The sequence below is a fragment of the Gasterosteus aculeatus genome, chromosome 21 (genome assembly GCF_964276395.1).
Source record: "Gasterosteus aculeatus chromosome 21, fGasAcu3.hap1.1, whole genome shotgun sequence".
NCBI classification, from domain to species: domain Eukaryota; kingdom Metazoa; phylum Chordata; class Actinopteri; order Perciformes; family Gasterosteidae; genus Gasterosteus; species Gasterosteus aculeatus.
In genome coordinates, this window is record NC_135708.1 from 8,503,834 (window position 1) to 8,526,744 (window position 22,911).

Here is a 22,911-nt window from a genome sequence, read left to right on the forward strand (position 1 = left end):
TGGGGGTGTTTATAAAATGAAACCCTTTGTCGCCTGAAACTTTTCATCAAGATATCAAGATATGTCCATCCTTTTGTTCCTAAGACATGAAACTGTCTATATCCGTATCCAACATGATTTTTTTTGCACATTGAGATCTGATGTGTTTTGAAATTGTTCCTTTTTGGACAATGTCATTACGAGCAGCAACCCTCCCCATTCCCTTGACTCAGGGCTGGGCTAATAACAGCTGACGATGTGGAAAGCATCTTTGTCCTGCCCACCATGAGCCCTCCTCATTCCCTCCAGCCAAGCTGGCGGTGGGCATGCGTAGTGGGGCCGAGGGAGTCTGTAATGCTTCCCACATTTGGTACCCAGGAGTCTTAACAGCGTCAAACCGCAGCATGCGGCGCCGAGCCACCGCCATAACGCTTACTTAATCTCCAGCTGCCACGCGCGGTAGATGCCATAGATGTCGTCTCTATTAGTTCAGAGAAGAGAGAGGGCCCCCGTTGGCGGGAGACCCCGGATAGCACTGGAGCTGTCTGCGCAGTCTCCTGTACATGGGCCATGGGCCTCTGGCGGCAGCCCTCACAGCACCGGGGCCTCGCAACAGGTGGTTTCACTAGAGCCCGTTCCTCTATGCTACACTGCATGTTTTGTTTCTGCCTCCCTGCACTAAATTAAGTTTGATTGGAGGGGGAAATGTCGTTTTTTTTGTTCTTCTTTTCTTCTGTCCTGTCATCTCGCTGATCGCCTACGCATGATGTCTGGAGGACCTGATGCTGGTTCTGTTCTCTTCTTTCAGATGTCTGAATGCAAATGTACCACTCAAATCATCTTTGAGTCTGCTGTTATTTTTTTATGAGCATTTGTCTTGTGGCGCAGTCTTTTTATTTTATTTTATTTTTTTAAGCAGCCATTTGGCTTTCACAGATGTGGGTCCGCAGCACCACACAGCACAATGCTGTCGGAGTGGGCAGTTTGCAGAAACCGACGGGGCGCTTTCTTTACGCACATACTGAAAATCTCCTACGTGGCTGTTAGATATTATCACTCTGGAAAATGGGCTTGAAGGACTGCTGGTGACTTCCAAGCTCTGTCTGTGTGTGTGTGTGCTTAGTCACTTCCCCCCCAACTTATTGCATGTTTCTGTTTTGATGAAAGGAATTTGAATCAATGTGTGTGTGTGTGTGTGTGTGTGTGTGTGTGTGTGTGTGTGTGTGTGTGTGTGTGTGTGTGTGTGTGTGTGTGTGTGTGTGTGTGTGTGTGTGTGTGTGTGTGTGTGTGTGTGAAAGATGGTGTGTGTTATAGTTTTGGAAGTTACCCAATCACAGGCCTTATGCACACCGTTAGAAGTGTGCGTGAGCGGGCTTAAGCCTTGTGCTTGGATGATTCTGGATCCTCCTTTGGCAAGCGGGCCGGTGTCCCAACACAGCCGAGGCTTTCCATCACATGTCTGCGTTTGTTTGGGACTCGTTCCTTAACTCAAATCAACCCCCATTCCCTTCTGTTTAATGGAGTTGAGCCAAAGATGAGGCTGTTGTTGGGTGGGGGTCGGGAGGGTTTTGGCGAGGGATAGGGCGCTTTGATTTGTGAGGCAGCGCTTAAGGAGAAGGCGGGAGAACTCTCCGCCCATTATTTGTACGGAGCTGTCTGTAGAGGTTTATGAGACACTAGATTACTAAGGGCCATCCTTATGCTGAGGGCCGACGATTTATAACCGAATAGCTTCCGGCACCTGCAGAAAGTAGAGGAGGTTGTCCTTGGTCCGGAGGCAAATGGGATCGCAGACAGGAGCTATCACGGTACTGCCTAAAGCCAAATTAACCAGGAGAGTTTATAACGTATGGCTGACCAGACAGCTTGTTGAGAAAGTTTGATGTCTTCACAGGAGAAATGCAAATGAGCGGTGTGTATTTTCCACTGTGGGACACTGACTCTCCGCGGGCAGGGGTACGCTGGTAGGATCGGGCGGCGAGGTGGGGGTAAGGGTGCTGAATGAGTGGATGAGCCGCAGTAGGAATGGCACAGACGATGCAAGCCGCAACTTGCCCACAGTGGAACAAAGTCTGCCCCTGAATGTTCGGTGTAACACTATATGCGGTACATATGTATACGCCAGCTCCATTAGTCTGCTCCAATGACTTACAGTGTGTTTCATTTGTAACTCAGTAGTGATCCGTAGCGGTATCCGTTATTATGGGACCACTTGGAAATGAACAGGCAGAAGGCGGAGAAGAATGCATAGCTCTCTCGCTCCCTCTTTCTTGATCTCTCCCTCTCTGCACAGCGTGGTTTTGAAGATATTGTGGAAAGTATTACAAGTGCGGGCATCAAGGGCCGTTTCAGGGTCTGATCATTTGATATAGCACCTTTATAGTATTTTCAAGTTCAGTCATTACCGATTTAATTGTTGGAATAATGAAAGAGAACGCTGCAAACAGGCCTTGGGAGTACGCAGAAGTAGCTTATTTAGATGTCTTCCGTTCGGGAGTTTCAAGATTTTTATTAAGGCAGCATTTTTATATGCAGCATCTGCGAACATTGAAAGCCTTAAAACCTCTCTGCAGTCTCTGAGAAATGTGGATGAAGAAAAAGAAGAAAATTCAGATCCTCTACACGTCACCAGGGGAGAATGTGAATTAGGGATTTGAGTGCGATATCCAGGGACACGGCTTTGTCTCGCTTTTTGTGTTTCACTTACAGCAGAGATAAAACGCTGAGCCATACAGTCGGTCAGGTATATTTGAGATTAACTCTGCTCTTTTCTGCCTCCTCCCTCCCTTTTTTATTCTCACCTGCAGCTGGGTTCAGGAGGAGCTTCCGTCTGAGCAGGAGGGACAAGAAGACTAACAAGTCCATGTACGAGTGCAAGAAGAGCGAAATATACGACACAGCCGACTTGCCCACGTACGAGGAGGTCACCACATACCGGAGGCCGAGTGGAGCCAAGCACAGGCTGGCGGTCCTAGTGGGTGAGTAGAGGGTTGGACTACATCAAAGAATCTAAAAAGCCAGCATGTCACTGCTTTCCTTTATATTTCCAGGGGGATTTCCATTGATCAAGGGAAGAGGTGCGCTCAAATTTCTACCCCAGTGATGCTACTTTTTAAACATTTTATAAGGTCACTCTGGGAATCAGCACCACTGGCTGGTTTTATTTCTTGTTCTCACGCATGCTCTCTGCAGAGTTGTGCTCCTTGGTTCACGTGCAGCATGGACTTCATCAAGCGTGTTGCAAATTAGCCGGACGCCAAAGCTCTCCCACCTGTCACACTAATGTAAATATTTTCAATTAACGTCCACAATTTGGAGGACAACCTACATGGACAATTTCAGACGTAATGAAGCGGAGGGCCATGGAAAGATCTGCTTAATGTTGCCTTGCGTCCCTCTCCTTTCTCCTCTCTCTGGACTCTCTTGATTTTTATTATCTAAAATATTTTCCCTCCAAAGGTTACTCTGTAAGTGTTCTTTCCCCTTTCTGTTCAGGGGCGACAAACGCTATTTCTCAACATAAGCGCACATGTTCTCTATTCATTTAATCTTTTAAAGCAAGTTGATTTGTTGAGAAGGTCTGCACGCCGGTGTAGGGGCAAGAGGGTCCCGGAGTCTCTGCTGGATCCGGTGGCCCTCCTTTGTGGAGTTTGCATGTCTCCCCCCAGCTTATCTACGGACTTGTGGAAGATGTGGAAAAGCTAAGCAGTGAGTGGGGGCGGTGGTGGAGTCTCTAACACTGCTTTATTGACGGGACACGACCCTCCACACGACCTCAACCGTGTACATTTGTCATCTCTTTTCTACCACAACCCCCATTATTTGTATACCAAATATCCCCCTCCTCTCCTGAAGCTTCACACAAATGCCTGAAGGCGGTGCTTTATTGATGTGGAAGCACAGGTCCACAGAACCCAATGAATGCTGCCCACACAATTCAGACAATTCTTTTTAAATTTTTATTGTGGCATTCAGATTTATGATGTAAGCTGTTGTGTTGGAGCATTGTAAAAGACAAACAATACACAAAGAGGTGGCACAGGGCACAGATTACGCTTTTAAAAGACCCTGTGGTGGGTCACTTGGGCAGGCAGTGGCACAGCTGCAATACGCCTCAATCACCATTTAAGGTTTTCTTATGTAGGGCGATGTAAGGGGTGAAAGGGGGAGCAGTGGAGCAGAGACGGGCAGAAGCAGCCCCCCAGTTGGTTCCCCCTGGGCCCTGATGTCCGCATTGGGATTCAAGCAACCAGCCTGCGTGGGGGCTTGAGACCTGCCACGACGGGCGCTGCGATATGCCTCATGAAAGGAGCCTCCTTTATCACGCGCCACCACCTGCAGCACCTACAAAAAGATCGGGTCTGCAAGCATCTTCAAATGGCACCTGCCGCATTCCCCCAAACCAAACACGAAATGTGTTTTCCCCTTACTGAAAAACATCTTTCCAGCTAAGATTGATTTTTGTCTTGTGCTTGTTTATGAGCGACGGTAACCACAGAATACTTTGCGCCGTCGCTCCGAGGAGGTTCTGGGTATTGTTTTTTCTCTCCCCCCCCCCCCCTTTTTGGATTCACAGTGCGAGCGCGCTGAGGAAACAGTTTTTAACTCTCACAGCAGTCACACAACGGGACCCAGACCGCGTGAAGGGTCCAGACGTAAATTTTGAGGAAGAGGCCTGCTAAACATATTTGCCTAGAGAAACCAATATCCAAACCGGGTTTGGAGGGCGATTGTAGTCCCTGCCCAGAACGTCAAGCATGTGAGGAATCCAGAGCAGTCTCTCTCGCCGTCTCAACATGCCGGAGCCGCGGTGAAACACCGAAAACGGCGAGCCACGCACTCGTCGCTCCAACACTGATTTCTTGCCCGTTTATGCCAGTCGGTGTGAATTGAATGACGTAGCTCCAGCGTAACGTCTTTTGGAGACGAAGGGAACATGTGGTTATCAATTCAGTAACTTCCACCAAAAACAAGTGCAGTGTGCCATCATTTTTGTGTTAGTGAATGTTAAAGTTCCACACATGACTCCATTGTCAATATTCCAATAACCTCTCTCGCCTCCCCCTCTCTCTGGAAAGTCCTGAATAATACTGGAAAGAAGCTTAAGTACTTCTGCTGTGTAACCCTGCTGTGTTCCTGTGCTGTCTACCTCTCTTGTGTACCTCTCTTGTGGACCTGTAATGGAAGTGTAATGTTCCAAACTACAATGAGACAACCTTGTTAAAAAACAACCTGTAACTCCAGAAGTCCTGTTGCTTTTTCACATCAAAACAATGATCTTTCCCCTAAAGGCTTTGACTGGATTGATTTTGATCATTAAAAAGATTATCTTTTTAAGATAAAAGATTATCTTTTTAATGGTCATGATTAGTAGAATGTTATGAAAAAGAGGAAAATACATACAGCATGAAAGCATAATGATTAAATACAATGCAATATCAAACAAGCTAGTGTTGGACATGTAACTATAGCTCTCATAGGAATAATAATACTAGCAATACTTCGTGTTGGGTCAGGAGCGGGTGTATTATTGTAAAGTATTGTTTACTTGTATTTGAAGAGACACACCCATCAGTTCAGTTAAACAAGTGATGTCATCAGGGTAACTGTATACTGGCTTGGGTTTGAGACTACACATTGATATACCATGATGGTCTGTGTTCTCATGAGAGAGGGTGCTGATGGGTTCTGTGACTGCTGTCCCATTACTGATGTGTCTGTGCCTTTGCAGGACCCCCAGGAGTTGGCCTGAATGAACTCAAGAGGAAACTGTTGATCTCAGACCCTCAGCACTTCAGTGTGACCGTCCCACGTAAGTTCCCTCCACCCTGGTTGGATCAAGCCCTGTTTGTGCATGTGTGTCACTGCTATGATGCTGGATGTTCCTGCAGTGGTCCTGTCGTCCCGGCTTACTACTCGCAATTATTTGAATCATTTCTGTTATAGGAATTGAATGTATTGTACATCTTTTACATTGTTCATTCTGTATAATATACAGAATATATGAAATAAGTTTAGAGATATTTTTTAATATTTCATTTCAAGTGTTCCTTTTATTGTGACAGCGAGCCCTGCTAAAGGCAGGCAACATTAGGACAGAGAGGACTAAGACGTGGACAAAGTGGAATACAGGCATTGCACTTCTTAACCACAGGGCCACCACGACCAAACAACATCTCTATGTTGCGTAAATGTTTCCCGCGGTAGGCAAGCTCTCAGCGTAACTGATGTGACCTCCAGAAGGCTCACTTCAAACATGGAGAAGCTCACAAAGATGGAATGAGGATGACAAAGCGGTAGTGCTGGCCAGCTCCTGTTCTATGGAGGAATGAGCCTCTTTAAACAACAGCACTCCAGCTGTGTTGTCATGGGGATGAATCGCCTTTTCTCTTCCTTGTATCAGTCCATTTGTGCCCAGGAAGCTTGTTGTACACAAACATGCTGGAAACCAAATCTCAAATAATCACTTTAGGTGAAGGATGTTTAGCTTAACTTGTTCCAGTTTATTTTTCACACAGTGTGAGAATGCTGCTGCTGTTTGAGAGATGATGGTGCTGTCAGAGACACACACACACACACACACACACACACACACACACACAGGCGAGCTGTCTGGCAGTGAGTAATCCGTGTCAGCTTTTCACAGTCGCCCTGACAAGCTCCGAATGACCGAGGAAAGCGCTTTTTTCTAGCACATGCCATTCCGCTGCCTCATGAATTGGCACTGAGCTACCCGCTCTCTCTCTGGGCTTATTTATCACTTTCTTGTCTCCTGTGTCTCGCTGTCTCTTTCCTCCTCTTCCTCCTCACTTTGTTTCTCCATTTAAGGACCTAAAGACAGCCTGCCGTCATGAACGGCATCCAAGTAGACTGGCTCTAAAAACCCTTCCAAAGTTTTATTATTTAATTTCTTCTTTTTTTCAGTTCCGAGGCGTCCCGATGCCAGCACATTGGGATGAATAAATCGTTTTGATTTATACATTTTTGCAGGGCAGTGGCATTAGTAATTGCATAGCCACCATCTGGGGGATTTGAGGAAATACGAGCGGTGCACACATTAATTGCTGAGTTTATTGGACGCCGTGTTGCATAAGTGATGTTTCCAAGTCAAAGTCTGACACTTTAAAAATGTTGTCCCCTGGTATTAAAATCCCATCGGCGGGGCCTTTCTTTCTTCATCTTTTTCCCCAACGAGGCATGTTAATTGTTCTCAAATGTGACCTGTGATGCTGCGTTTAATAGAGCCCAGACAGCCTGATTCTGACCCACATAGAAGTCGCTCTGTGTGGCTCACATTGAGAGGAAGGAGAGTCGGAAAGTATCTGGTCTCCCTCATTTCTTTTTTCTTCTCATGGTTGATTGCTGCCAACGGGCACATGGATGCGTTTAACACTTGCCTTTGTTTTTGAATTAAGGCGTACCCCCCCTCTCTCTTTTTTTTGGTGCTTTTGGACACCACCGCCTTGCGGCCCCGATGAGAATGTCAAATGTGAACCATTTTAGAAGCATAGGGAGCGTTGCAGTAAACCATTAGATCGGCAGGTTAAGCATCTTGAACCCAATCCAAGTATTTTACACTGTTTAGGATTTAACGGATGCATATTCTTTTGTTGCACTATAATTATTCTATGTGCCGCAGCATGAGGAATTGGTGGATGACGGCGCTGGAATCTAAATATATGTTATCTAATGACAAAGTGAGTTTCGCCGCTGTCCTCGTGTTTTTCTGCCATACCGACGGAAAGCCACTGATCACTGACCGAAGCTGGATTTACGGCCGCCTTTCCCTCTCAAGCGAGTGACGTTGGATAAATCACCCCATTGGAAGCCTGTAGATCACTCTAAAGGCCCGAAAGGGAAGGCCCTGGTCCGCTAACGGGGAGCGGTCTCGACACTTGATGACAAAGGCCTGGCAGCTAGAAGGTTTAATAGTTTTTTCTCGAAGGGGCACACGCTCTCTCCTCCAATGTTTTCGAAGCACTTACCCAAAAGAAGCCCGATGCCCCTCGCAAGTCCTATGGTGCGGCCCGCTCACGGCGCCCGCTCCCCACGTGCCGCCTGCTTTTTACAGCGACGCTTTGTGGTTAACGGCCGAGTAAATGTGGAGACTTGATGTTAATGAGAGCTCTCCAGCTCAATTACCTCAAAGCGGCTAACGCCACGGCTTCTGTTGCTACAAGAGACAAGTTTAATAAGACGCCGTGAAAACCTCCACGGCCGAATGTCACTTAAGTGTCTGAGTTTAGTGGCGCAGCGCTACAGGTTGTGTGTTTTTATAGTGCTGTTACACAATAATATGTACAAGGGTTGGCACGGCGGAGCGTGCTGCGTTTCAGCCGTGTTAACAAGGGGCTTGTTGTATATGGGTTTATGGGACACGCAATGAAAAATAAATATCTCTCTCTCTCTCTCTCTCTCTCTCTCTCTCTCTCTCTCTCTCTCTCTCTCTCTCTCTCTCTCTCTCTCTCTCTCTCTCTCTCTCTCTCTCTCTCTCTCTCTCTCTCTCTCTCAGACACCAGTCGGGCCAAGAGGAACCAGGAGAGCGACGGCGTCGAGTACCACTTCATCTCCAAACACCTCTTTGAGACGGATATCCACAATAACAAGTAGGCACAGCTAGAAAAAAATAACAGAAGACCGATTCAACAAACTAGTCAACATTTAGATACACTTTTAGATACCCCCATTCAGACATAGGGCCACAAATGTTCCTAATGGGAATATCTGTCTCTGGAAGCTGGTTGTTGTATTCTCATATTTCTAAAGCTCAGCTGTCCCCATTAAATTAAAGACAATCATCTGTCTCCCAACCCCCCCTCACCCAGGTCCATCATTTCAAATAAAAGCCTCAATGATTATCTGTACCTTAACCATGAAGCTTAGGAGAAAGCTGTGTCTATTTCAGCTTTTTTATATCTTTTTTATACGTTTTTATACGTTAGCATTCCAACGCATTTTCAGCAGGACACGAATCTTCGAGTTTTCATTTTTCTTTACATTCCCTACAACAATATAGACTGTTCTATAACATAGAAAAGGAGCAGGTCTTCACATGTCACAAATGGGATTTGAGAGGCTGACAGAAACGGCAGAATCCCTCGGTCTGAATGGAGAGGGTGCATGTCTCTCTGACCGAGCCTCCGCTGGCGATGGCGGGGATGTGGTTGAGCAACGTGTCGGTACCGATCTCCAGGCAGTTGTCCCCACATCTCCTGTCTCTGCTTCCTCCTCCTCTATTGGGCGCTCCCACTCCCTTTCTCTCTCTCTCTCTAAGCCACTTGACATTTGCGGCCGACAACGTGGACTGCAGGTCCTAACCGTGAGAATGATTGATGCCTTTCTGCCGCTCCCACATGATCTGCAGCTGACATACTGTAATGGTGCACATGCAAAACATTTCTGCACGCACACACACAAGTGTGACACGAAGGGGGAAGCCTGTGGTGGCAAGGGGATATAGAGTGTCAGAGCATGCAGAGGGAAGAAGGGGGAAGGTGGGGTGCTTGTATATTTAGTCAGTGTTGCGGTGTCGGTCGGAGACATGCAATGTTTTTTGGTGGAGTCGGAGGAGCTGTGATGTGGGGCGGAATGCCGAAATTACAAGGCAGCACAGGAGACGAGGTGAACTCGTTTGAGTTATGCCTGCAACAGAAACAATGCAGGGATAGAGAAAAAAGGAAGAACAGAAGAGTGTCCACAGTGAGGACGACCGCAACAACTTGCGTTCAGCTCGATGGACTTTTCCCGAGGGAAGCCGTGTTCTGTGCAAAATGGCAGCAGAATGCATATTCCCTCAAATAGGCAAAGGTCCCTTCTTCCCCTCTGACAGGCTACTGTACGCTCTTTAATGAATTTCCCATAAGCCAAATTTCTTATAGAGCCTCCTTTCTTTAAAAAAGCTGAGTAAAACTTTCTTACATGGGCAATTACCATAAACGTTCTCTTTACATGCCATCAGTCGGACGGTGGCGATCCCTCTGGCCGTCATAGGCAGCCTGCATGCATGACGCACTATTAGCTTCACATTCTTTCCACACTGTTACTCTGCCTTTTTTCACTCCTTCATTTCAGCTAAAAATAAACTAGTGTTTTTTGGGGAGTTCTTTTGTCCTTTTTGTCTTACTCATGAAGGCTGGTGTCAAAAGGGAAAAGAGTATCTAGTGGAAACGTGTTTGCTAGGTATGGAACAAAAAGGTGTGTTGCATGGCATATGAAAACGCTGCGGGTGGATGAAGATCTTCAGATCTTGTCAGCAGACAAGAGGTCTAATACAAAAAGAGGAAAATACATGTCTAATAATAATGATGTCTAATACACTCTGATGTCCCTCCCAGAAGGGTCATTTATGTGGCGATAACTGCGCCCTGCTCCAAAAGATTGTGTTTTCTTGAACCCCTCTCCTCTCTCTCGTCGCAGGTTCATCGAGTACGGAGAGTACAAAGGAAACTACTATGGAACGGCTATAGACTCCGTCCGCTCCGTCCTCTCCAGGAACAAAGTGTGCCTGCTGGACGTCCAGCCTCACGTGAGTGGTGCAAACCTCGTCCTCTCCATCTCGCCGACCATCAGCCCTCGCTTTCCTGCGTTTGTGTGTAGCCATTTTGGGCCTGAGAAACAAATCCCTCTCGCTTTCCTGAGGCCTTGGCCGCTTTTTTACCTCTAATTTTCCCTATTTGAAGATTTCCTCGTAGGCGTATGTGTCTTGGGTGTAGCAGCGCTCAAACCCCTCAAAAAAATGGCCCGGCTTGTCGCTTAGTCACGGCCCGGCAAATCCTCCCTCCCCACCCTGAGCAACGATTAGTCCAGCGCCGTGGCCCGTGTGGCCCCAGTCCTTGGCCCCACCAGCTCCTCCCTGTTTGTTTTTGCTCAGTGGATAATGATGGCCACAAACGCACCATTATACAGATTAGCTGGGCAGGTTCTCAAAGCGGAGACTCGGCCCCTGCGCCCCCGCTAACGTCTGGAAGAACGAGCCTGTGGAAGCTCATGTGGGTGTTTGTGTGTATGTGCCGTTTGTTTCTGCTTTTGGTATACAGTTGTTACCTCGACGACACGCCTCATGGGCCGCATCACTGCCAGTGTCCCAGCATGTTAAAACTCCCATTGCTCCCATTGCCGACCTGTCTGGAGATGAATGCCTCTCAGTGCTGCCACTGCTTCGGCCTGCCAGCGCATTCTCCTATCAGTTGCAGGATTCATACCCTTCTCTTACTCCCACCCCCACCTGTTAGCACGGTGGGAAACCCTGATTTCCAAAAGCATGGCAGAGCCCAAACGCCGCCAGATGCCACTACTAACCAGCTCTGACCTCTGTCCCACCTCTTGAGAACCAGATGGGCGGTGGCGTGTTGTGCAACTGTCACCAGGAATGAGAGGCAAGAAGACAGATGTGGACAGAAATGTACCACATGTGCTTTGCAAGCAGAGACCGCTGGTTGGCTTTTAAGGAGAGACACCTCAGGCAAAATGATTGTTTTTCATGCTCTGCTCAACTTTGCGTTTTTGGGCAATTCTTTCCGACTAGTGGAATGGAACTGAGAAGTTTTTTCTATTTATATCTGGATATTTCTCTTAAAGTTTGGCGTTGTCTTATTTACATATTTCAAAATAACATGTCAGAAAACTTACCACAAATAATTGATTAATAGTTCATTTTGTCTATTTTTTTCTTTATCAAGCTAGAAATCTCAGTTTAATTAGTCCTATCTTTATTCTGAATGTTCACACATCATTCAGAGCCTAGACATGTTTTTTTTCTGGCTGTACAGTATTTACAGAGTGTTACCAAGAAATATGCAACTCTTCTCTATATAAAAACAATCTTTTATTTTTTTTAGATTACTGTCCGATCTAATAAGATAAAGCCTGAATGTACTGTATGTTTAAAAAGACCATCATATCTAATTCCAGACCATAAAGCTCCTGCGGACGGCAGAGTTTAAGCCCTTTGTCGTGTTGGTGAAGCCTCCAGCGATCGAAAGACTGAGGGAGACCAGAATGAACGCCAAAATCATATCAGGCAAGGATGATAAGGGCTCTGCCAAGCCATTCACGGTAAGAGGACCTGAGGGGAACGTTTATCTTTTACAACAAGGCTGACATCCATCAACGTGACGTGTTGTCTGTCTTAATGCGATAACGTAAATCTGACCCATCTGGTGCTTTGAAGTGGTTTGAATAACTCCAATCAAAGGGAATCTATTGAATCAGATGAGATTAAGTTAAATGAAAGTTTAATCACGGCTGTGGGTAAAATAGATGGCTATAACAGGATACAGATAATAGGATATACATTGAGCTGGGATGAAAAGGGATTTTAAACATTTGAAATGGCAAATACAAATGATGTTCAACCTCAATTCAACGGCAAGAAGAAATCTGCAACACTATCTGGACCTTCTCTCTCTCTGTGTGTGTGTGTGTGTGTGTGTGTGTGTGTGTGTGTGTGTGTGTGTGTGTGTGTGTGTGTGTGTGTGTGTGTGTGTGTGTGTGTGTGTGTGTGTGTGTGTGTGTGTGTGTGTGTGTGGTGAAGTCATTCCCAACACACCTCCATCACAGCCCCTACCCAGATGAAACCAATTAACCACCGCTCGGTGCTGCAGCCGGGTGTGGAAGGGAGGGGGCTGATGGTGAATGATGGTTTTCCCAGCTCCATGCAGCCTGCGGCGAGCGCGTGACTTGCTCGCCGCAGGCTGCGCCACGGCCAAGATTTTGGTCAGCGACACACTGTGGAGGTCCTGGCAGGACACCACGAAGTGGGATGGGGGGGGAGAATGATAAAGCAGGGGAGGGGGGCGAGGAAGAGAAGAGGCTTTTGCAGAGAAAGGAGATTAATCTGTAGCCACAGAATGAGTGAAGAAAGGGGCCCGTGGTGATGGGGTGTGAGAGCAGGTGTAAATGTCTTTCTTTATTGGGAACATATGCAAATAACGTAGCATGTGAAGTTTAATTTCTATTCGCCACCTCCTGCTTACTTTCCTCGTCAGTCTAGAGCAGTGTTTTTCAACCTGTTTTGTGTCAAGGCACACAGAAAAAATCTCACGGCACACCAACAACCGGAAATGAGATGAAAATCAATCCTAAACATAGTTTCAGCATGAGCATAATATACTCTAAGAAATCAGGGAAACTCGTGTTCTATTTGTTGTGTTTTATTAAACTTAACATCATCCTAATGCCAAGATGGCACAGGCTTTATGCCAAGGTATCTCTTAAGCCTAGTTTATGCTTCTGCGTTGTCCCTTGCGTCGCTTTTCACACCTCCTTGCGTCCTTGCGTATTTCGAGCCAAAGCGACGCAAGCCTCCCGCAGAGCACCAGGCTGCGATTGGTCCGCTAACTACGTCCTTTACGGAGTCTCATTTTCGCTTTCATAGCCCGATACCGCCATTATTAAAACGAAGAATGTTTACGAGAGAACGGATCAGATTGAAGAACTTTTGTCGGAAGAAATGCGTAAATATGACCGCTTATACGAGCCGTCTTTGGCGGGTTGTATAAGCGGGTTGGATTCACGGAGGGAGATCGCAGCAAACGCCGGTTTGCCGGTGTTACACCCCTACTGGTTTTTCCATCTACTGGTTTCCCTACGCGTGCGTGTTTGTGTTTACTCCACAGCTGCAGATGTGTCCGCCTCAGTTCCCTGATTCGTCACACATTCACAAACATATTGCTGAAAATCTTCAAAACGCATCACAAATCCATTGCAGCGTTTACGATTGTATAAGTTAGCACCACATCACGGCCACGTATGAAAACATTTACATAAAAAAATATATTAAAAGAAAGATTGGCACAAGCTGGATTCGAACCCGGTGGATCAAAACATTAAAATGTCAATCATGTGCAACGCTACTTCTTCACGAGGCTGCAGCCTTGCAGCGACACATTTTGATAAAGAAAGGATATTGTTTTCTTACGGCCATCGCGTGACGTAAACCACAGACACGAACAAAACAAAGTTTAGAAAATATATTATAAGATCGAACCGACCAGGTTGCGAACCCATGCAGCAAAATGCAAACACATCACAATGCTAGTCATGCTGTGTGCTGCGCCACAGGGCAGTACGCAGGACCTGGTCTTAATATATTACCAGATAGTGATTGGCATGGAGGAAACCTTCTGGTGGAGGGGATCTAAAACAACTGGTTACCTTGGGCGGGTCTTGGAACACATCCAAAGAAATGTATCAATTCTTAATTGTCACCCAATTAAAGTTAACAAGCAGCATCCCTATAAAAACGCCATGAGGTCGTACATACGATCTTTCCGAACAAGAGATGGCCCCACAAAAAGTGAAGGAATTGAGTGAAACAGATTGTACACTTGCAAAACTTCTATTAGGAATCAAATACCTTATAAAGCTCCCAAAAGGAAATTTTATAAAATAATTGTGTTTTAACAGTCACAATAAATAAATCATTGAAAAACAAAATAAAGTAGCTCTAAGGAAAGCATGCGGGACAGCAGAAGTCCTGCTCCAAAGGTGGTTTCCCAGTGCAAACCCAGTGGAACCACAGATGGATGTCACGGAAGACCCGCCCAAGGTAACCAGTTGTTTTAGATCCACGACACCAAAAGGTTTCCTTCATGCTGATCTACGTCAACGAAATGAATAAATTATACTAAGGGTCAAATGATTGCTGTGTGTCTCCGTGGCGCACTGCTAAGAGCAGCCACATGACTGATATTTTAATGTTTTGATCCACCGGGTTCGAATCCAGCTTGTGCCGATCTTTCTTTTAATATATTTTTTTATGTAAATGTTTTCATACGTGGCCGTGATGTGGTGCTAACTTATACAATCGTAAACGCTGCAATGGATTTGTGATGCGTTTTGAAGATTTTCAGCAATATGTTTGTGAATGTGTGACGAATCAGGGAACTGAGGCGGACACATCTGCAGCTGTGGAGTGAACACAAACACGCACGCGTAGGGAAACCAGTAGGTGGAAAAACCAGTAGGGGTGTAACACCGGTCGACAGGTGCACAAAGTTGTGGAGGAAAATACGGGACAAATGTGTCCGCGATGAAAAGCAGCAGTGGCGATGCACGGGGCAATAACGTCTATGATAAATAAATAAATAGACGTGACTCTCTAGTCGTCTTCAACAAAACACGTCACTCCGCCTGTTGTTCTGGCGGTGAATTGCTCTGCAACACACGCAGAACCATGAATTGAAACGAGTGCGTCGACGCAACGACGCAGACGCAAACGCAGAAGCATGCGCCGGCCTTTAATCTCACTTTTTTAAATTGTCGCTTTAGCAAATCTGCCTATTAATTACGCTGCGTACCGCCACCCACAGGCAGAGGGGAGTATTGAGCCTTCATACCACCAACAGCGCGATGACACACACACAAACACACAAGTTGGCTCTTTTTTTTTTCACCAATGAAGTGACAGTATGTAAAAAATGATTTTTTTTTTTCACGGCACACCTGACAGGCTCTGCACACTGGTTGAAAAACACTGGTCTAGAGTCCCCACTTTGAGATGCAAAATGCCTGGCTGCCAAACCCAAATTGCCCAATCAATTAAAGTTTCAAGTTATACTTTTCATTGACCTCTAGATGGTAAGCATCTTAAAGAGACCTAACTAAGTCCAACCTCCAAAACATGACCCATATACAAATAAAGGCATCTTAAGTGCTGACCTCAAGTTGCACGATGAAAAAAAGAAATTTGCCCCAATTTTGACCATTCAAGTGTCTTCTCACTCCATCAAATCAGCAACCGCTCCTCATGTCACATAAGGCATAATTCATGTTCAATGAGAAGCAGCAAACCCCTCGCATAGGGACATGATGGGATAGCCTTGAAAGAGAGTTCAAATGGATCCCAAAAAGTGTGATGGAACCTTGCAGAGATCCATTCACTTATTCTTTTTCATCCAGAGAAGGATACGCTTTAGCTGTCAGACAAGATGGTTACCAACAAGGCGGGCCATAGCGGTTACTACCCCCCCTTTTATTAGCCCTTGCTATTCTCTCAATTGTACAGATGCTCCTCCATAAAACTCAGATGGAAGACAAACGGGGTCTTGCGCTCATGTTCCTGGGTTTGCTGTTAAAGACACAGAAAGAGGCTCTTATAGAAGCTCTGAAAGAAGATCTGCTGTCGGCAAGGACGTCTCAGTCTGTCCACCGCCGGCTGTATTTCTTGCACAGCAAGAGACAGGTCTGCTTTAATGATAACGGCCAAGGAAACAGTGGTCTCATTGTTTCGGCAGAGCAGTCTGACTGAAGCGCCCTTTTTCTTTTTCCTTCCGGAGCTGGAGATGATTTGGTAGGGGGGGGTCTTTATATAAGGGTTAGGGTTAGGAATTCCCGTGGCCATCTAAAGCTGATCTTTGGACAACACGCACACAGAAAAAATGCAGCGGTTATCTGGGAGTCCCCACGGGTGGGTAGGGGGATACCTGCGGGGGATTTGGGTCCAGATGAAGACCTCTCTCCTACAGGCCAAGCCTGTGCTCCTTCTCGCAGCTGAGAGAACCATCAAGTTTTCCTAAAACTGTGTTATTTGTAAAGTAGATCAGATCCATCACAAAGCAGAAAAGCCACCACAAATATTCTGAAGATTGGCACTCTAGCGGGGCCGTGGTCCTGTTCATACACAATGTGAGCAGTGTGTGCGCTTGACATCGTGTGCATGAATGTGCATCTGTGTATATTTATAATTTTATTATAGGCGGAAAGGGGAAAACTCTAAAAAAACATATCTGTCCCCAAATCCATCGCCGAGCATTTCCAGTAAAAACTCGAGGCTAAATCAGTGCAGCCACATCACCCCGCTGTTGCACCGGACCAGCCAGGACCCACATGGCTGAAAGCCTCAGACGGGACCACCAGGGAGAGATACCTGCCTCAGAATGCTCCTTCTATTAATACAGGCGCCCCAGATAGGCGACGTGTTTACCCCTGCCCTGATCAAAATATGTTGTTTGGCTCCCCCTCACACTTAGCACGTGGTTTTATTCTGTGCACCGGACGGCTGATCTGTATACGGACCTGCATAAACTCTTCACCCCCCCCCAGACTCAAACCCTATTCAAACCTCCATGTGGCAGCCTTTTAGACAGGTGTATTCAGACAGACCCTGTGAGGAATAGAACAATAAAACAAGAATAGAATTTCCCTTTAAATCATCAGATCTTTTATTACAACACTCACTCACTAAGAAGAATGTAGGTAAACTTTTGAGTCTCACGTCATTCTACTGAATTATAGATGTGTGTATATATCTATACATATATAGATATATGTATACAGCTATATTTCTGTATATAAATGAAATTATATTTGCTTTATTTTATTTTATGTTTTAGAACATTTAAAAAGTAACTGATGGGGTGTGTATGTAATAGCCCAGAATCCTGTGTAGAATGTACACGTTACATATCAGTCTTTTCATGACCGGTATGTTTTCGTCCCCTGCTTTGAGGACAATTCTTTATTTTCTTTGTGAATTGGACGGCCTTGTGAGGAAATGATTAAAATTCCTTGAGGTTGGGTTGGTGCATGGGGAGCTTTTAGTTTGTGGTCTGTGCCAGGGTTCATGTGTGGGTACCATGCCTCTGGGAGGTTATACAGGGCTTGACACGGGCCTCTTTTTGTTTATTTGCGTCTTCAAGGCCGTCTATTTTGTGTTTACAGTGTGAGAATTCATCTCCGCTCCTGTTGACTGAGGCTGCCCTGATTTTCCCACCATCTAAGCACTTTGTCTCTCTCGCCTCCCGTGTCCTGTTTCATGTTGTCCCGCATGCTGCAGGAGGAGGACTTCCAGGAGATGGTGACCACCGCCCAGACGCTGGAGGTCCAACACGGCCACCTGTTTGAGAAGATCATAGTCAACGATGACCTCTCGACGGCCTTCGGCGAGCTGCGGGGGGCGCTGAAGACAGTGGAGACAGAGACACACTGGTTGCCGGTTAGCTGGACTCACTCCTGAGATCCACATGCACTGTACAAGGTGAAAAGGGAAGGGCTCTGACTTAAAAACAAATCTTTCTATACCTGCTGGGGAGGGGTTGTGGTGGTGGGGTTGTGGGTCTGATACACAGGAACAAAACAAGACTGTTGCGTCACCATACAATAAAACAGTCTTCCCCAGGTCTGGCCAGATCCGACAGTCGGGCCTCCGTGCAGAATATGGCCCTTGGACATCAATCTCGCTCTGTCTGGGCCGTCATTCCAGAAATGGCAATAGGGTCGGAGCTCCTCGCTCGAAAACGCTTCCATGACTCTTACTCGAAACAAAGCATCGTCAGGTACACGCCCAAGGAAGGGCAGTGAGTGTTGTTTTATTTAAGAGAAATTAATATATTTTTTGAAGTCCGCTTTTTGTATAAGCATCCTCCTGATCTTACCTGTGTCCTCCACTCTGATAGTGTCTCGGCGTCTTGACTCACTGTCAAGTGTTCGGATTTCACCGGCCCCTTAAAAAGCACTCAGAGGCATTTTTTAGGTGTTATATATTCCATTTAGGAGCGTTTTGGAAAAAAAAGCCACCCCTTCAAACTAAGGTGCCCAACATAACAGCTTGGTCATTTAATGTCACAAAACTTTTGGCTGTGCTAGAAGAAAATGTTCACAATTGTGTTTTATTAGGGTGGAGTCTTTATTTTTATTCACATAAAAAAGAGCTTCAGCGAGGCTGCTATTAGAAGGTCTGCAGCACACATCCAAGGTTTTAACTCTAAGCAATGCTAAGTAGCTGCCCTAGACTTTATGAGCAAGTTTATTGCTAATTTGAGCCGTACTCATTTTTTACACAGAAAGTTTTCTCTAAATGATTTTCACAGCAGCCAGTTATTAATCCTGGCTGTATCATTATTATTATTATCATTAATGGGACAGCCCTGGTAGCTTCTGGTTTCCTTGATGAACACACACTTGAATGACAAAAAGCAATACTTTATACTAAAAAGGAATAGTTTGCTGCCTTATAGTGAGACAAAATGTTTGATGCCAGTTTTGTGCATATACATTATGATGGACCTAGAGCCAAGAGGCTATTAGCTTGAATCAGTTTAGTTTAGCATGAAGAATGGAAAAAGCTCTCGGCTGCAAGCTTGGCTTCGTCCAAAGATGAGAAATGGGCAGCAGATCTAAAGCTATAGTTTTATTTAGTTGCAGTTGATTTAATTTTTCCTTTAGATTGTTGTTGTTGTTGTTTAATGGTGGGTTAGGGTTAGGGGTATATGTTGTGTTTATGCTGAGCTAAGCTAAGCCAATTAACTTCTGGCCATGACTCCATACATTGAGTACAGCCATGAGAGTGGTATCAACTGTTTAACTCTTTTTATTTTGAACAATAAGCATATTGTCACAATGTTAAACTATTCCCCCAATATCTATTTGGATAATTTGGTATTTATACAGGGCAAAGGCATTTCCTTTAATACACTAGCTGTATGTCCAGCTCAGGTTATATTGTTTATTTCACCTTCTCCACCCACTGTCAAATTTATTTGATTTGTCCATTTAATAAAAAGGGTAATATGAGTCAGTTGTAATATATTTTTTAAAGGGACTTTAACACCCTTCACTTTACCCCTTCTTTATTAATTTGTGTCACATAAAATTCCCTTTTTATATATTAATTTACTTCTTCATATTTCACCCCTCTTGATTCTCTCTTGGATAAGAATCAGATTTGTACACAATATTTTTAATTTCCTGCTGTAAATGAAATGCTGTGTATGAATTTACATTATTCTTAGTAACTGCTTCATTTTGTATTAAAGACAATTCAACTAAACTTGTACTGGCAAAAAGTAAGCACAGTGATATGTGTTCCAGTGTTTCTGGGGTTTTTGCCCTTGAGTGCCGTTTTTTCTTTTTAAGAAGAATATTCCTGCCACGTCTTTCCACAGAACTTCACTCCGGACTGCACAGTTGTGAAAACAGAGCTGACACCTTTCATCTCGTCAGTTTGGCCGTTACAGCTGAATTCAATTTTCTGAATATTTCAGTACTTTTCCTCACACTGCAATCATCTTTAACAAATTTTAAAGCAGATTTTCACCTGCAATGCATTCCGTTAAATACAAACTTTTAAACAATCTTTCTTGTAATGAGCAAAAGAAAATCCATGGTTCCTTCCTATGCTGTCGCACAAGTAATAGCTTAAATACATGAAAAGGATGCGGAAAACGTGACGGAGATATGAGAGTCATGCGAGTCTCTTTAATGTATTTCAGGATTGTGGTAAATTTGAAACTCTGCTTCACTGTACTGCATTTTGGTTTAATGAATGCACCAACTTTTCACCTGAGCCAAGTTAAATATTTTGAGTCCTTTTTCAAATATCCAGTGTTTCCACCCTCCTCACAAATTAAAAATGCTCAAAAGACACTATGTTGTCACATCTAGACAGAGCATGAACATGAATTTCTTTGGATTGAGATGAGAGAGAAAGAACCCGAATCCAGTTACTGCTCAGCCTGGCGCGGCCCGATTTAAACCCCAGTGTCCTGCAATAAATATGTGCCAAATTACTAACTCAGATGTCACTGGACCTTTAGAAACCGTGCCTCTGTGAAAGACTCGGCCAGGATGGTAAAAGGGAGAATTGAACAGGCCTCCACTTGATGAGGTTCCAACAAAAATCCACCACCGGTCCAAATCAGGTCGCCTAACCTTCACATTTCCGCTTTTCCACAGTGTTAACTTTGATGGCTGTATGGAGGGAGGGGCGGGGGGGTTAAGGCAAAGGCGCAGTGAGGTTGTGGAGCAGCCGGTGGCGGCGGAAGGTCAGGAGAAGGTAACTGCACTCACTCAGGCCGAAAAGGGGAACCCATTATTATTCCATGTCTTTCTCTCCCTATGTCTTTCTTCTTAATTAGAATAACGGGGTGACTAGAAGGCTGCCAGCTGTATGTATGTGTCTCATCATGCCCTCTAATCTAAGGCACGTTGAGTGAGTGAGGTCTTCCCCTTCAACCATGTTTAGCACAAGGCGAGCGCCACATGTGTTGTGCTATTGGGTTGTGCAGTCGGGGAATACGTGGAAAGGGACGTTCTGGAGCTTCTAAGTGAGTGTAAATGGACCCCATTTCCTCTCACCTCATAACGCCGAAGGGCGGACTAGTGATCGGAAGCCTTTTTTTTTTTTTTTAGTATTTTGAGTATTCTTCAGTCCTCTCTTCAACCCATTAAACTGCAAAGTATACTACACTGTAAGTACCTAGTACCTTACACACTGGGGGGTTTCCATGTGCTTATTTGACTTCAAGTGTGTCCAGCTATGTTTGATGGCTCTCCAGGTGCCCTTGGAGGGGAGTGACGCTCCCTGGACTCCCGAGACTTGTTCGTCTGATTCACCATCATAGCAGTTGGTGATAGACGTGCTGTTTTGTTTTCTGGTTCCTTGACGATTCGTCAGACTGTGCCTCAAGCAGCCTAGGCCGCTGTAAAGAGCGACGGGAGCCCCGACGGTGTGCTTTATTCTCCTTCAAATGGGTACGACAGAAACACGTGTTCGCAGATTAAGTTTCCCCCGACACGGATAACGAGAGGAATCGGCCACATATGCCAAGGTACTTTAGCTGAGTTATGATGTAATACTGAAATATACTACGTGTGTACATTTGTGCCTGTGCATGTGATGGATAAAACGGAACAGTAAATGGCACTGCCCTACAGTAAGTAGTAGAAAGACCCTCTAATAAATCTTCATATAGTTGTATAAAAGTCTGCCTGTAACCCCTGACTGATTTAAGATAACAAATCCCTGTTCCTCTATATTCATCCTCCTCCGTCATGTCATGAGTGAGCTGCTGTGAGAGTTCAAGCCAAGTATACCTTCCCTAGCTCAGATTTGAATACTACCGCTCACCAAATCAAAGACCTGCCTTCCAATTTAAGCCCCCCTTTCGTTCCAACAGCTATAATAGTTTTAGAATTTGAGGATTTATAGCGCGCAAAGTTTTTCTTTTATCTCAGATCCCATGGATTAAGGTTGCTGTAATGTCTCATTAATCGCTTTCTTTCTGCCTGTTTGATGTATATATTTTCAGGTCCATAAATCGTTGTATTAACTAAACCCATTGTTTGAGAGCTGAGGGCCCGGAGCCAGACAAGCAGGGGCAGAGGCCGGAGGAGAAGTTGGCCCAGGAGATGTACAAGGTGGGATTAAGTCAGAAATCCCATCCTGTCCCAAGACCAGCGACATGTCAGAGGTTTTCCCGCTACGTCCCCCTTGACGCATTTCGGAAACCATTAAAGCTAAACGTCTAAAGTCTCGCCTTTCGATATATGCTGCAATCATTTCGATTTACTGCATTGAAATTACAGCGTCGGAGCCAATAACCTGAACAGCGCTCAGTGTGATAAGTTCTGCCTGTGTGACGAGACAAATTATCTTGAGTATCAGGAGAGTGTAGGCGAGGTAAGAAGAAAGGGGAAGGTGGGGGCACATACTCTCATCTGTTTCATGACCACTCGTCCTGAATGGGCCTTTCTTTTTCGGAGTCTCTCGGTTTTCTTTCTGTCTGCGATTTACCATAGAAGCGAGCCAGCTCTGCCGCTCTGTTTTTCTCATCCCCGGATATACGCCCTTGACTATAGGGAGACTTCTGTAGACTTCTGGGGCTTCAGGCCAGGAGCTTCCGCCCAGCCTGTCTCCTCAGCCTAATTAGCCTTTAGCATTACCTCACGTCTGTAGGCAAAGGTCTTCGGGGCACCTTAATTACAAGACTTTAAGAATTGGAGGGATTGAACATGGAATGACCTTTATTCCTCCCCGGGACGGAGAATGCCTTTTCACCCTGATGGGACTTTGTGACAATCATAGCAACACACTCTGTCTGATAGACGTGGCAAAGCAGGTCATTAATGCGGGGCGACGTGTGTACTGAGGCCTGCTGAGGTTAACTTGTCTTTGTCTGCGCGTCGGAGACTGAGACCACGGAGTAAAAGTTC

At 45.4% G+C, this 22,911-nt stretch overlaps 2 protein-coding genes across 21 annotated transcripts in view; both read left to right on the top strand.

Annotated features, from left to right (window-relative positions):
• Positions 1-19,747, top strand: part of mpp7a (MAGUK p55 scaffold protein 7a) — a 98,271-nt gene extending 78,524 nt beyond the window's left edge. For all 20 annotated transcript variants that reach the window (XM_078096984.1, XM_040167358.2, XM_078096982.1 and 17 more), the window contains 6 exons: positions 2,787-2,957; positions 5,711-5,791; positions 8,492-8,585; positions 10,396-10,504; positions 11,890-12,033; positions 17,756-19,747. In XM_078096984.1, coding sequence (XP_077953110.1) covers positions 2,787-2,957; positions 5,711-5,791; positions 8,492-8,585; positions 10,396-10,504; positions 11,890-12,033; positions 17,756-17,935 — 779 coding nt within the window. In that variant the 3' untranslated portion in view covers positions 17,936-19,747. The remainder of the gene's footprint in view (positions 1-2,786; positions 2,958-5,710; positions 5,792-8,491; positions 8,586-10,395; positions 10,505-11,889; positions 12,034-17,755) is intronic.
• Positions 17,824-22,911, top strand: part of odad2 (outer dynein arm docking complex subunit 2) — a 55,803-nt gene continuing 50,715 nt past the window's right edge. Inside the window, exon 1 of the mRNA XM_078096974.1 lies at positions 17,824-17,956. The gene's annotated coding sequence lies outside the window, so the exon portion shown is untranslated. The remainder of the gene's footprint in view (positions 17,957-22,911) is intronic.